Source organism: Mytilus trossulus, chromosome 5 (genome assembly GCF_036588685.1).
Source record: "Mytilus trossulus isolate FHL-02 chromosome 5, PNRI_Mtr1.1.1.hap1, whole genome shotgun sequence".
In the NCBI taxonomy this organism is placed as follows: Eukaryota; Metazoa; Mollusca; class Bivalvia; order Mytilida; family Mytilidae; genus Mytilus; species Mytilus trossulus.
The window spans coordinates 8,321,928-8,337,687 of record NC_086377.1 but is presented as its reverse complement, the minus strand read 5'-3'; the positions used below and the strand labels follow the sequence as shown (position 1 = coordinate 8,337,687).

The following is a 15,760-nucleotide window of genomic DNA, read 5'->3' as shown; positions in this document are numbered from 1 at the left end:
ACATATAAAGAGCTGGTGTCACTCACCTTGGCATATGTGAATTAAACAAAGGAAGCAGACAGTTCATGACAAAATTGTGTTAAGGTGATTGTGATATGTTTTTACATCTTACTTTAGTGAACATTCTTGCTGCTTACAATTATCTCTATCTATAATGAACTTGTCCGTGTAGTTTCAGTGGAAAATGTTAGTAAAAATTTACAAACTTTATGAAAATTGTTAAAAATTGATTATAAAGGACAATAACTTCTTAGGGGGTTATTTTGACTTATTTTTGAGTCTTAAATTGCTGTACATTATTGATGTTTACAGTTTAAATATATTTATTATAATCTTCAAGATAATAACCCAAAACAGCAAAATTTCCTTAAAATTACCAATTTAGGGGCAGCAACCTAACAACTAGTTGTCCGTTTCATCTAAAAAATTCAGGGCAGATAGATCTTGACCAGATAAACAATTTTATATCTTGTCAGATTTGCTCTAAATGCTTTGGTTCTTGCATTTTACCCCTATGTTCTATTTCTAGCTGTTGCGGCCGTCTTGGTTGGTTTGCCAGGTCACAAAACACAATTTTTTGACTAAATAGCCTAATAATGATTCTGGCTATGTTTGGTAAAATTTGGCCAAGTAGTTTCAGAGGAGAAGATTTTTGTAAAAGTTAACTAAGATTTACGAAAAATGGTTAAAAATTTACTATAAAGGGCAATAACTCCTAAAGGGGTCAACTGACCATTTTGGTCATGTTGACTTATTTGTAAATCTTACTTTGCTGAACATTATTGCTGTTTACAGTTTATCTATATCTATAATAATATTCAAGATAACCAAAAACAGTAAAATTTCCTTAAAATTACCAATTTAGGGACAGCAACCCAACAATGGGTTGTCAGATTCATCAGAAAATTTCAGGGCAGATAAATCTTGACCTGATTAACAATTTCCCCTCTTGTCAGATTTTCTCTAAATGTTTTGGTTTTTGAGTTATAAGCCAAAAACTGCATTTTACCCCTATGTTCTATTTCTAGCTGTTGCGGCCATCTTGGTTGGTTTGCCTGGTCACAAAACACAATTTTTAAACTAGATAGCCTAATAATGATTCTGGCTATGTTTAGTAAAATTTGGCCCAGTAGTTTCAGAGGAGATTTTTGTAAAAGTTATCTAAGATTTACGAAAAATTGTTAAAAATTGACAATAAAGGGCAATAACTCCTAAAGGGGTCAACTCACCATTTTGGTCATGTTAACTTATTTGTAAATCTCACTTTGCTGAACATTATTGCTATTTACAGTTCATCCCCATCTATAATAATATTCAAGATAATAACCAAAAACAGTAAAATTTCCTTAAAATTACCAATTAGGGGCAGCAACCCAACAATGGATTGTCTGATTATCTGACAATTTCAGGGCAGATATATCTTCACTGAAAAACAAATTAATCACATGTCAGATTTGCTCTATAAGCTTTGTTTTTTGAGTTATAAGCCAAAAACTGCATTTTACCCCATGTTCTACTTTTAGCCATGGCGGCCACCTTGGTTGGTTGGATGTGTCACAGGACACATTATTTAAACTAGATACCCCAATGATGATTGTGGCCAAGTTTGGTTTAATTTGGTTTAAAATGTACAATAAAATACAACTGTATTGCCAAGTGCTAATGCCATCATTAGATTAATTATGTGATATAGTTACTTAAAGTATATACCTGTTTCCACTAGTGTCATCCACAAATATGTTAACAGGAACAGTGTAGATGTCCATGTCTAGCTGTTTTGACATCTGAACCAGATTTTTAACTCTTTCAAAATCGTTTCCTTCATACACCTATATATAAAATACAGAAATTCACATATATGCAAAATAATCCAAAATATATCTTTAGTTTTCTTTTCCAATTCTTTAGAAAATAATTTTATCTGAGTTCATCTTTCTTTCTCAAGATACTAGATTTTAATTTTAATACAACAGAAAACAAGTATTGACACAGACTAGAGTGGAAAGTATCCAGCATTCTGATAGTATTGCATGGAAACATCCAGGCCTCTACCAGTTAAAATTCAATGCTTCCTGAAAAAAGATTCATGTCAAAACTATAAATATCAAATATCAAATGAATATAGTCATGCAAGATTAATAAGTTAAATTTCCAATATAGTTATGCAAGATTATTCAAGATAAATTTCTGTGTCCAGGGACCATAACTCTGCATTAATAATTGGACCTGAACAATATTCAAACGATCTGTAACTTGTCATGGTTAAACTAAATGCACAATATGAAGTCAATATCTTAGAGCATGACGAGTTGCAGATACATTGAGTAAAACATATTGTACTGAAAGGACAAAGAAAGGAATATACATCTCCTCTTTACAAAGTGGGGGTTAAACGACATTAACATAAATTATGCAATGCAATATAGGGTAATAACTCAATCACTTATTGTAATTATTTCATAACTTAAATAGAAGTTAAAGTAGATAAAAATTTATAACCCTTTGAACCAATTTAAAAACCGAAAATACCAACCAATCTGGTAGATTCAGCACATTGAAGAACCCCAAGAAATAAACACTATACATGAAGATACCCTGGTCTAAAGTCGTTTGAGTGAAACACGTGTTTCAAGCATAGTTTTACTCTCAACTTCTTCATTTACAATGGTCAAAAAGAGAAAACTGTCGTCATGAAAAATTATATCAAAAAGGTTGGGAATCTCTGGAATGAAAGTAACCCTTCAATGTAATGACTACACACGAAATGATGGATTAATTTCATGTCATAAAAGATTTTGTTTTGTTGTAAAAACCACTTCTTAGTACAAAAGGGCACATCAGTATATTTCTTTAGAAGAAACTTTCCGTACAAACTATTCTAGTATTATATGATTAAAACATGTCCATTATTTTTGTTATATTCCATGACTTATATCTTGTTTATTAATAAAAGTATAGTGGCCCCCTCATTTAGAAAAGTTGTTTTAATTACAAAGAACATTTTTCCCTTACAAGTTAAAAAAAATTCTGTTGTATTAAAGTAAATGTTTGGTGTTTATTCATTAGAATGTAGATTCCAAAATATGTTTGAGAGAATAATCATAGACAGAATGGGACAAAATCATCTTAATTAAGGGGGTCGGTGCGTAGAAAAACGGAGAACGTTAACGAAAAATAAATTTATGTTATTTGGAGAAAAAAATAATAGTGGCAAAATATATTGTTTTGGCGAAAGAGGTGGCAAAAAATAATTGACCCACGTGAAACCCTGGAAGGTACTAACATACAGGGATCTTTACTGAAATAGCTGTACCAGTGAAGAAATCTGTTAAACAGCATGTGATATATATATTGTTGTTGAATCAAAAAAAAAAAACACTTAATTAAACCATGGTAAAATTCAGAGGCGGATTTAGGGGGGGGGGGGGGCAGGAGCCCCCCTTTTTTTGGAAAAAATTTGGTTGCTTATATAGGGAATCACTCAAGCGTGACTGGAGCGGGCCCCCTCTTAGGTCAGACAGTGGGCCACCACTTATGAAAATTCATGGATCTGCCACTGAAATTGATTGAGAAATAAACTATTCATACAAAGTTTCAAAAGTCTGGTTTTTGTCCTCTTATTTCTGAACATTTATAGCCATATGCTAACACACAAATAAAATCAATCTTCCTTTCGTGCAATATAAACCCTATTGAAGAGTATCCAGACATAATACTTACTGTTAAGAATAAAGAAACCAGTTTTTTAGCCCCCTTTTTGACATTATTTCAAAGGAGTTTGGTCCATAACCCTTAAAATCAATCAAATCCTTCCTTTGGTGGAACAATATTAAGACACTTATTGTCCAAAACTAAATAAAATGTTTTTTGTCTCTTATTCTTAGTCTTGGGCAGAAGACAGACTACACGAAACATGTCGGACTGTCAGAGAAATCCGGAGAATAATGGATCGGTCTGGTAAAATTTTGTTCAATTCCGGTCCAAATGTCTTGTGGTTTTTTTCATGGATTTTTTCTAACATTCAAGCAAAATTGCCAAATGAGCTCAAATTCATTTTCATCTTTTTATACATCACAGCAATGTTTATTTTGTTCAACCGATAGCTTTATGGCGAAAATCACCAACCAGAAATTGTAAATCCGGGTAAAAACATATCTGACTGTCAAAAACAACAATGGCTGTCATCATTGGCACAACAGGAAATGTAAATAAAACAGTTAAAACCGGATCCAATTCTGGAAACAGATAAGAACAATTACGGGTTTGCCGATTAAATACAATAAATGAATAAAAATCCAAGCAGATCTCAATATTCAGCTACGAAATATAATCACTAGAATTGAAAACCAAAAGATATATGAAAAAGAAAGAAGAACGAGGAAATAATATTTTAAACAGAAACTCTAAATTATGTTTAGTTCACAATCCAATAAAATAAGATATTACTCTTCACTGAAATGCATTCAAGCAATTGTGCACAAGTTTCATAACAATATACCCTCCTGTTACATTATTTTGTTTTTGTGTATTTTGGAGAGGAGTAAGGCACAACAAAGTCATATGTTTGTTGTTTTTTTCGGGATAATATACAATTAGATGTAAAAAAAATTGGTCTGGTAAAATTTCATTCGGTCTGGTAAAGCTAGGATGCTTACCAGACCGAATGTCCTGTAAAAATAAAATTCATTCGTGTAGTCTGGCGGAAGACTGCAGAAATCATTATCAACAGTATGGAACCTTTTCTTGAGATTGTGGTACAGAACCTTGTGACTTGTCAAAAGTTTGTGGTATAGAACCTTATCAAAAGTAAGTTAGTGGTACAGTTGCATGTTATGAAGGGATGTAATTCAGGAACAATCAAACTTCAGCCTCTAAATTTCAATATTCATATGTATTTATAAGTTGCAACAGTAAACATTAAATTGAGACAAATTAAACACAATCAAATTTAGTACATATGTACACTATACTGGTGCAAACTTTAATGCAGTTTTTGCCAAGCATCAAAAATATTTATAGTACATGTATTTGTCTCTTAATTGTTATGCAAGTCCATTTAAATTATAAACTCACATTTGACTCGTCCAACTTCATCAGACCATCTGCTCTTACAGTAATAGTTCTGGTACTGCAAATAAATACAAAATTCAACAAGAGTAGACACATGTCTCCCCTGTTCTAGTGTTTTAAAATTCTAGTGGCCAATTAAAAAATTTAGTGGCCATGTAATTCCAGGTCAATAGCAAGTAATCTGCTGTAAAAGAGCATAACCTGCAGACTAGTCTAAGAGAACACTTTTGAATTGATACTTTAAAAAAAGACATAGAAGTTGGTTTCTTACATGATCATATAAAAGTTGAAATTTTATAGTGGTTGTTAATCAAATAAATGGAATACAAATGTATGTTTTTTTCTAGGCTAATCCCTCCCCTTTTCCCCAGAATAAAAGTAGTGTTCCCTGGTGCATACAATAAAATATTCAACAGATTCTTGCTTTTATTGACAGGCTTGCATTGCTTCACACAGGTATGCCCAAACTTTAGGAAATCACATAACTTGCAAGCACATTGCAGACCAAGCAGTAGAAACAAATATGAAAGATGATTGGAACAAGGATTGAAGTTTTTCAAACAGTTGCAATCTAAAAAGAAATCTGGTGGCAAAATGGCTACCATCAGTGAATTTAAGGTCGCAAAGTGTCTATTTAGGTTGCCCAGGTAACTGTTTAACTGGTCTTACTTGAGAGCTGAATTCAGCTGAATTACAGTATAAAAGAAAACGTATGAAATATAATGTTTTTTGTTTGAAAAAGTAAACTACATATATACCATGATATTTCTTCAATTTTTATTCTTACCTACCTATCACACTTAACAGATGCATAGATTTTCTCTGTATCTTCAAATTCCTGAAAAATGAAACTAGAATATGTTCCTACACTACACAATACCCAATCAGAAGTACTAAAGTGTTGTATTTGCGCCAAGAAAACCTTATTATACACTTAGTAGAAAATCTGCACTGATATTTTTAGCAATTCAATTCTATAATTACATTTCTTTCTACTGGTTCTTGATTACAGTTATATACAACTAGTTTGTAGTGCCTCCTACAGAAAAGGTAAATTTTGTTCACAAGATAATTTTTTATGGTAGTCATCATTGTGTATAAGTTTGATAATATTTGATTGAGGCAAACTAAAGTTGGCAAACAAAAACAAGATTCAGCCATTCTGATGTTTGTTTTATGGGCATAACTCAGGAACTGTAGAAGTAAAGTCCTCCAATAACATACTTGATATGTGTTTGATGGTAATAAGCATTGTGTGTAAGTTTTTAATATTTGGTTAAGGCAAACTAAAGTTGGAGAACAGAAAATGTTTTGGAAGGCAAATACATATGCGAGACCAAAAAAATATATATGTCCATTTAAGGTTACATGCTTTAAAAAAAATTAGGTTAAGTAGGTCAATTGTTTATGTGCATCAACTAACAAACTTGGTAGTGACATAAAAGCTTTATGATGTTGTTTCAAGCAATAAAAAAAACATGAAATCGTAAGGTCCTATTTCACATTTCCACAGATTCCAACATGGTGTACACTTAAAAATATGTCCTTCAAGAAAAGAGGAATTGAGCATAGCACGGATATCTTGTGGAAATTTAGCACAAATGGACACAAAAGTTACTACACTATATTTCACCTTCATTCTAATAAAAATAATAAAATACTAATTTGGTTTTCTACTTTTTTGCATTTGCGACTATTTTCATCTAACTTTTTTTTTATTCTTTCACATGCATAGATTTTGTCTTAAATTTGCACCGATCTGCTTTTCATTTTTTTTTTTGAATTGACAAACTTGTCAAATATTCCAGCGCTATCTTTCAATTCTTTTTTTTATTTTCAATAATTTTGCTAATGAGAGGACAAAAACAGACTTTCCTAACAAAAGTGACGTGAAAGGTTATTTCAAACAATTTTCCATTCCGATGGATGGTGCATGTTTCTGAAGGTTAATATTGTGCAACAACAAAATAATATATAAGATCTGATACTGATACATGCATTTTATCTCTTGTATTACCCGATAATAAAGTAGGTAAATATAGTTGTAATTCTTGGAAATTTAAATGTTGGCTTCAAACGTCTAATTTGCGAGAGAAAAAGAATCAAAATAGTGCACCAGCAAGGAAAGTGTGTATATGACTTCAGATGCAATGTTCTGACGAGAGACAACTCTTTTCTTCGAAACGAACGAGACAAAATCGTGAAAATTACTCTTTTTTAAAGGTCTGTGATGTACACTTTTATTTGCCTTATTTTGAAGAGTACACATGGCACTTTCATTCTTGAAATTTTTATGATGAAATCACTGGTAGATTTTATTTAAATACTGGAAACATTTTTCACTTTTACGTTGTTTTTTTTAATTTTAGTGGGAATGAAATGTTCATATTTTTAAAGATCAAAACAATACAAGTCTTTAAGGGCATGCGATACAGTTACAGAGGAGGTAATGGCGTTGCTAACGTAAAATGTAATTTTTGCGACGTCAAACTGTGTCATATCGGGAAAAGATGCATTTTTCAACTGATTTTTATCATTCAAACTGATTTAATTTGAAAACAAGTTAATTGACCCCTATTTTTCAAAACAGCAATTTGTTTCATTTTGCAGGGAGATTAACTTGTAAATACAGGATCAAAACTGTATCGTATGCCCTTAACTCTATATTTGATAGATACTAATCTACTTTTTAACCTGCAACAAGAATTATGCTAGAAGGTTTGATATAATGAATTTTTTTGAGAGTTTAGATAGCAAGTAAATATTATGTTAATATTCAGGACAACACGAAACTGAGGTTGCTATAGTAACAAAACTAAGTCGGTGACCCCCTATTTACCTGGTAAATTATTTTTTTTTTTTATTTTTTTTTTTTTTTTTAAGTTTGAAGATTGCTAATTGTCAAGAATATTTTTACTTTTGTAACTGGCAACATTTTTTTGGTCATTGCAACTTATACAAAATTACCTGGCAAAAAAAATGTATAATACTCCCAGACTCTCCATTGATTCCATTCTTTACTCTGTCACCAACATAAATTCTCTCTGAAACTGAATTAAGGGCCATCAATGACTTAATCTCTGTCCTCCACTTGCTGCCACTACTTTGACCTTCAAAGACATGTCCACATCTTGGAAATCTAAATTCAAATAAAATATATTAGATTTATTTATCATATGTTGCTTGCTGAACATGTGTGGCATAGGTACATATTTCAGACAAAACAAATTAATAAATGGGAAATTGGCAGCATTTTGTGGATGAATATTATTAAACTTATGCTTGTGTTTTTTATGAGAAAAGTTATATATCAAATTAAATTAATGTAGTTCAGTGCATAGAATGTTTATTGGTGGTGTTTGCTTCCATTTGACTATCAAACAAGAATGTGTCCTGAGTTCACTAATGACCCACTCGTACCAATTTCTATGTTCAGTAGACCTTAAGAATGGGGTCAAAACTCTTATTTGTCATTTAAATTTGAAGGATCATATCAAAGGGAACATGCATACTAAGTTTCGGGTTGAATGGACTTCAACTTGATCATAACTACCGTAACCAAAAATTTAAGCTTACACTAGACAGACAGATAAGACAGACATCCAAACAGACCAGAAAAGATAATGCCCCTCTACTATCGTAGTGCCAAACCTTATACAACTGCATACCAAATATCATTGACTTATCATAAGTTGGTCCCAAATCTAAATACAAACATTAACTTGTAAATTATGTAAAAGTTTCTAAGTCAAGGTGAGCTATAAATGTGATTTCTGTTCAAGGGAAAACCACTATGACCTGTTGGAACATATTACAATATTAAAATAAATTCAATTATCCCTCTAAATTTTTTTGGACCAGAACCATTTCCTGCATGCACATTTTCAGTTTGTGTTTTATCCAACTGTATAAAGTTTCATATTATTAATCCCTTCATAAGGAGTTGTGCTTTAGGGCATACCATTATGCATAGTTTTGATCCATGTATTTACCTTTTGATAAAAGTTTCCATAGACAATTTTATACCTGATTAAATCAAATATGTAATAAAAAATATATCTTCATGTGCTACATATAGAGTAAAATCGAGTCGAAATTTTGCAAATTTGTTCAATATTTGGATTCGTGGCCGTATCCTCCCTTTCAAAAACAAGACATACATTCACATATTTTTTTTTTTGTTTTAAAAGATAAACATGAGTTGTTTTTTGTTACATAATTTGTAATTTCTGTTTTTTATAAGTATCCTAATAAACTAACACATTTTTTATTCTGAAAAAACATATTTATCAAATTTTAAAAAATTGCACTATTTACTTTTTCATGAAAATTTGCACACATAATCTTCTTCCGTAATCAAACCAAATGGCATTTTATAAAGAGGGGTCCATGAACTCGTTTTCAAGTAAAATAAGTTTGAATGATAAAATTCAGTCAAAAACTTAATATTTTCTCGATAGTCATAGTTTGAAGTTGTGAAAATAGCAATTTACGATAGCAACGTCATATCTCCAAATTTAATTAATATCCCTTTAAAGAGTTTGGACCTGAATTTCTTTCTTTCTTGAACATCGCTCATCGGCAATGGCCCATAAGAGTTGTATCTAATCCTTTTTTTCATTTTGTCAACAATAATATATGTTTAAACTATTGGCTCATTTGTTGAGAAGTTAAGCTTACAAAACATGTGGATTGACTAAGGAATGCACTAAGTGGACTCCTTTTCCATAGTATTACTGCCAAATTTGGGTAAAATAATTATAATACATCTACCTTTGTAACTGTACTGCTGTAAGTTTCTTGGACAGCTGCATTTCAATAATGTCTGATGGTTTTATGAAAGAAACATCTTTTCCATTATTAGAAGACTGTAAGAAATAAACAAATTATAATTTTCATTTAATTACACAAAATTGAATATGTATGCAATATTAGGTTGACTTAAAAACTGGCTGGTATCCATGACCCCATGTGTTTTATACAACAAACCTTTTACAGATACCCAAAGTATCATTCAGCTGAAGTTTGGTTGGCATTGGCTCATTAGTTTAAGAGTAGATGATTTTTGAAAGTCAACAATGAAAAATAGTGTAAATTGTCAGTAAGGGGCAATAACTCACTAAGGTTAATTAGCAATTTTGTCATACATCATGTACATATTATAATGGAGTTATTCACACAACTTGGACTTATTCACACAACTTTTAGTTTGCAGAATACATGGGACATAGAAATTACCTTAATTGTCCTAATCAGAATTGAAATATTTCTTAATCCTTACTTAGTTTTTTTCACCATTTTTTTTTCTCACAATGCTGCTCCTGTAGAATGATATACTCAATAAAAAAAATCCTACCCTGTTTAACACACATACTTTTTTTTTCTTTGGTCCTGGGCCAAAAAGTTCATTTAAAACCTTTGAATGTTCTATTTTCAGTCATGGGGTCATGTTTTTGCAAAAAAAAAAAACAGAAAATAAAACAATACACTTTATACTAGATACCTTGATTATAATTAAGCTTGAATTAAGTTGAAATTGGATCAGTAATTAAAATAGGAAGATCTATAAAATTAGTTTACATTGAATGAAAAACAAATGCCAAATGATGGCATGAGCTCACATTAATCATTTTAGAAAAGGTGAACTGAACAAAATTTGATTTTATATAAATCAAAACATGCAAAAAGGACAAATTTGTCACAAGAATAAGTACATGTATCTTACCACAGATTGTTTAAGTTCCAATCCATCAACCTTTAGATTCCATATTTTATGGAATGGTGGAACAGTTTTTATGTTATCTTCAACAACTACTATAATAATGAGCAAAATAAACTTGAACAGTTCCTGATCCTGTAGATAGAAAAAGAATTTTGTAAACATATACTTATCCTGAAATCAGTTCTCTTAACAAAAATCTTTCTTCTCAATGACTTCATCCTCAAATTTTACAAAATTAAATATCTTACAAATCTATTGTGCAATACTGTGCAATTAAAGATTCTTCTTGAAATTTTTCAAAAATTTGAACCCCCCGACACTTTGAATCCCTTCTTTAAGAAATTATCCCCATCCTCAATCCAAGCCTTTCCTTTGAGTTTGAAGTATCAAACCTTGAAGTAAAATTTCAGAGAAATCCATACTCCTAAACACAAGTTAATGTCTTGAAAGTACAAAAATGCTTCTTTTTGGCCCCTTATTCCTAAACGGTCGGAACCTGGCATCATCCCCAAAATCATCTTATAAAATTTCATACTGATCCATTTCCTAAAACTAAAGTTAGTGTCTGGAAACAAAATGTGTCTTGGGACGATGCTGAAGCCGATAACAACATCATACCATACACCTTATCGTTATTTAGTCCATTCCAGGAAAAACAAGCATTTATACAACTTCCTGTTTAGGACACCGGCTGAAAAATGGAGGTCATCAGTAGTGAGCTGAGGGAGAAAAATCTTTAGAAGTGATCCACAAGAAACTTTGATATAGTATGATCCACTTTTTTTGAAATAAAAATTGTAGTAAAAAAATATTTTGTTTGAAGTATTTACACTAGTTTAAACAGGTCTCAATAAAAAGTATCATGCATGGTGAATTGTTTAAACAGGGTCCCAGATAGCTTCAACTGGATGAAAGAGTTGTGTAATTTAAGAACTCATCCAGAATATAAATTTATCAAAAACTATTTGCAACAACTTTTCAAACCTCTCTAATGAGGCCAAATTTTTCTGGAAATTAACTGATGAAAAATTGTCTATTCTAAAATATTTAATATTAACACTAATATTCCTTAAATATGGGAAAAAAATAAGTTTTTTTTCTTTGACATGTTCAGTTCAATGTTTTTTTGTTTGTTTTTGTTCAAGTCAATCTGCCAAATCATGGGCCCTTAATTGAGGGGGTCAATGAACATATTAACAACACCTCCATTTTTGGCAAAAAAAAGTTAACAAAAATTTCAAAAATGCTGATAACAGTTGACAAAGTGGGTTGTAAACAGTTTTAGACATCTGAAATTGATCTCAGATTACATTTAACAACACATTAAAAAGTTCCATAATAGGTTAACACAACTAGAGGCTTTCAAGAGCCTGTATCACTCACCCGACTCTACTTGGGTTTTTGAAATCATATTAAAAAAAGATAAAATTTGGCTACAAAGTCACCTCAGAAGGAAAGGAACATTCATGCTATGTTTAATTTCATTTAATTCAGTGGTTCTCTTCAAGAAGTCATTTGTATGCCTTTCCCAAAGGGTCTTATGTTAAAGTAAGTCTCCCGATGGTGGCTATCTTGGATGATGGATCGGCTACAAAGTAACAACAATTGGTCAGCACCTCAGAAAGAACATTCATGCTATGTTTGATTTCATGCCATTCAGTGGTTCTCTAAAAGAAGTCATTTGTATGGATTTCCCATAGGGTCCTACATGTATGTTAAAACTAAAGGCTCTCAAGAGCCTGTGTCGCTTACCTTGGTGTATGTGCATATTAAACAAAGGAAACAGACTGATTCATGACAAAATTGTGTGATGGTGATTTGTTTGAAGATTAATCTTTACTGATTATTCTTGATATTACAATTTTCTCTATCTGTAATAAACTCCCCCCCTAGTTATAGAGGAAAATATTTTGTAAAAACTTACCAAAATTTACCAAATTTATGAAAATTGTTAAAAATTGACTATAAAGGGCAATTACTTCTAAGGCCAGGATATTTTAATTTGTTGGTTTACGGATCCGCCGATCGATTTTGCCTATTTCCAAAATAAAAATAAAATCGAATTTTCAGGCTTATTTTTTATTCTCGCCGACCCTAACAAATGCATTATCCTTGAAAAATAATTAAAATATCCTTTTTATGAAATGAAATGCATTAATCACTAACAGAAGTGATGAAACTTTCAGTTTACGTTTCTAAAAATAGACAAATCAATTATTAATGACCTTGAAATGTCATTTGCGCAAATAATTTTGTGAAACGAAACCCGTGTTTAAAACCAATTACACAATAAGTTCGTTTCCCTTATTTGTCACCAGTCCGTAGGATGCATGTTCTCATATAAATAGACTTGTCCAAATGTGGACAGGTGGAAGTTCAAGACATCAAGTTAAAATACTGAATTTTAACAAATCATTTGATATTTTCTTGTTTTATAGATAATAAAAAAATATCGTCCATTTGGATAAAAAAACGGGAATGCATGACAACAGATTATTTAACCTGATATTCTCGTTTTTCCAGTGGACGAGTCTATTACGTTTTTGACACGAGAAAATCCATAAACCAACAAATTAAAAAACAGTGGCCTTAAGTGGTCAACTGACCATCTTGGTCATGTTGACTTATTTGAAGATCTTAATTTACTGAACATTATTGCTGTTTACAGTTGATCTCTATCTAGAATAGTATTCAAAATAATGATCAAAACAGATAAATTTCATTAAAAATTACCAATTGGTGGGGGGAAGCAACCCAACAACCAGTTGTCCAATTCATCTGAAAATTTCAGGGCAGATAGATATTTACAAGATAAAAATTTTCACCCATGTCAGATTTGCTCTAAATGCTTTGGTTTTTGAGTTATAAGCCAAACACTGCATTTTACCCCTATGTTCTATTTTTAGCCATGGCGGCCATCTAGGTTTGGTTGGCTGGGTCACGCCACCCATTTTTTAAACAAGATACCCCAAAGATGATTGTGGCCAAGTTTGCATTAATTTGACCCAGCAATTTCAGAGGAGAATATTTTTGTAAAAGATATATCAGATTTAAGATAAATGGTTAAAAATTGACTTTAAAGGGACAATAACTCCTAAAGGGGTCAACTGACTATTTTGGTCATGTCGACTCATTTGTAAATCTTACTTGGCTGAACATTATTGCTGTTTACTTTTGAACTCTATCTAGAATAGTATTCAAGATAATAACCAAAAACAGCAAAATTTCCCTAAAATTACCAATTTAGGGGCAGCAACCAAACAATGGGTTGTCCGATTCATTTGAAAATTTCAGGGCAGATATATCTTCTGATAAACAATTTTCCCCAGTGTCAGATTTGCTCTTAATACTTTGGTTTTCGAGTTATAAGCCAAAAACCGCATTTTACCCCTATGTTCTATTTTTAGCTATGGCGGCCATCTTGATTAGTTTGACAGGTCAAACCACACATTTTTTAAAGTAGATACCCCAATAATGATTGTGTCTAAGTTTGGTTTAATTTGGCCCAGTAGTTTCAGGAGAAGATTTTTGTAAAAGTTAACGACGACAGACAATGGACGCCAAGTGAGGCGAGCTAAAAAGTCATCCCCGCTGGCAGATATCTTGTATGAAGGATCAACTACAAAGTAACAACATTTGGTCAGCACCTCATAAGGAACATTTATGCTATGTTTGGTTTCATTCCATTCAGTGGTTCACTAAAAGGAGTCATTTGTATGCATTTCCCATAGGGTCCTATGATAAACTAAATCCCCCTCTAATCAATTTAAATGTATTGTATTAGATGAACAACACTATTGGAAGAGGGTAGTAAGATGACTACATGTTTCAATACTTTATTGACTACCCTTCTTATGATCCCATATTGTTTAAAGGCTTTACAGCACATTTCAAGTCAGTATGTAGCTAATGGTAATTAATATCTTTGGTTAGCTTGCTTGTTAGCTGAACCGGAAAGTCATTGTTAGGTAAGGTAAACTTCCCTCCTTTAATAGTAGCTTAGTCCTACCGAGATATATTTTTTATCTGTTGGGCTAGTCTACTATTAAAGGAGGGAAGTTTACCTTACCTAACAATGATTCTCTTCCTATCTATGGGAAGGTTGACTATCATTGTAAAATAGGTTATAATAAAAATTGTAATATGGTAATGCCAATGGATAGTCCTTTATTAGTCGACCTTCCGCTCATTTTTTTATTGATAGAAACAAGTGCTTGTGAAAAGTGGTATAAACATGATGCCTTCGACATGAACAAGATAGTGAGAAGGTGCATTATTAACGTCAATATCGTAAAAGTGCTTACAATACAATGATATTTAGACCCACGTAACACGTAAAGCAGTAGCTCAAGTCTGTTTGAGAAGGGGAAAAAGTCCTCTGTAAAAACCTGCTTCTCATCTGATCTTGCTGCATTCTCCGATGTGCTACTACTAGTACCAGCTTCTCCTGCTTCACTAAATTGTGTCAATTCAATTAACGCTTTATGTTTTAGAGTTGCTAAATGCTTTATGTAATTACTCTGCTTTTCCGAGGAAAACTCACAAGAAACACAGTGATACATGTTAGATGCCATCTTTCCATGTGCTTATGCTTGCAGTCAAGAGCTTGAAACAAGCTTTCATACTGGGCTTTATTTAAAACGTTTACAGAACCTATGTTTAGGAGGGTCGTTAGGGGTAGTTTGTACACGAGCGAAGTGAATTGAGAGTAAATTGACGATGAAAGAGAAATTAAAAAACGAATTGTCCTTTTTTTTTTAATTAATTTATACACACACGCAGTTACAGTTGAAATAAAAATTGCATGACAAACAAATAATACCTTTACCACCTCGTTTAACTTTCGTCTGCAACTGCTTCGCGTGACCAAGGAATTGTATATTTCCTCGAGACAGACAAGTTCCTATTGTGAAAACTGAACGAAAGTAAAAAAAAAAGCATTAGCAGGTAATCTATATATATTTATAT

The 15,760-nt window shown here is 31.9% G+C and overlaps 1 protein-coding gene across 1 annotated transcript in view; it reads right to left on the bottom strand.

The window, feature by feature from the left end:
* Positions 1 to 15,366, bottom strand: part of LOC134717559 (uncharacterized) — a 45,625-nt gene extending 30,259 nt beyond the window's left edge. Inside the window, exons 1-7 of the mRNA XM_063580049.1 lie at positions 15,097 to 15,366; positions 10,796 to 10,924; positions 9,844 to 9,938; positions 8,038 to 8,209; positions 5,862 to 5,908; positions 5,074 to 5,128; positions 1,711 to 1,829 (exon numbers count right to left, since the gene is read on the bottom strand). Of these exons, the coding sequence (XP_063436119.1) occupies positions 1,711 to 1,829; positions 5,074 to 5,128; positions 5,862 to 5,908; positions 8,038 to 8,209; positions 9,844 to 9,938; positions 10,796 to 10,924; positions 15,097 to 15,366 (887 nt within the window). The remainder of the gene's footprint in view (positions 1 to 1,710; positions 1,830 to 5,073; positions 5,129 to 5,861; positions 5,909 to 8,037; positions 8,210 to 9,843; positions 9,939 to 10,795; positions 10,925 to 15,096) is intronic.
* Positions 15,367 to 15,760: the final 394 nt, after the last annotated feature.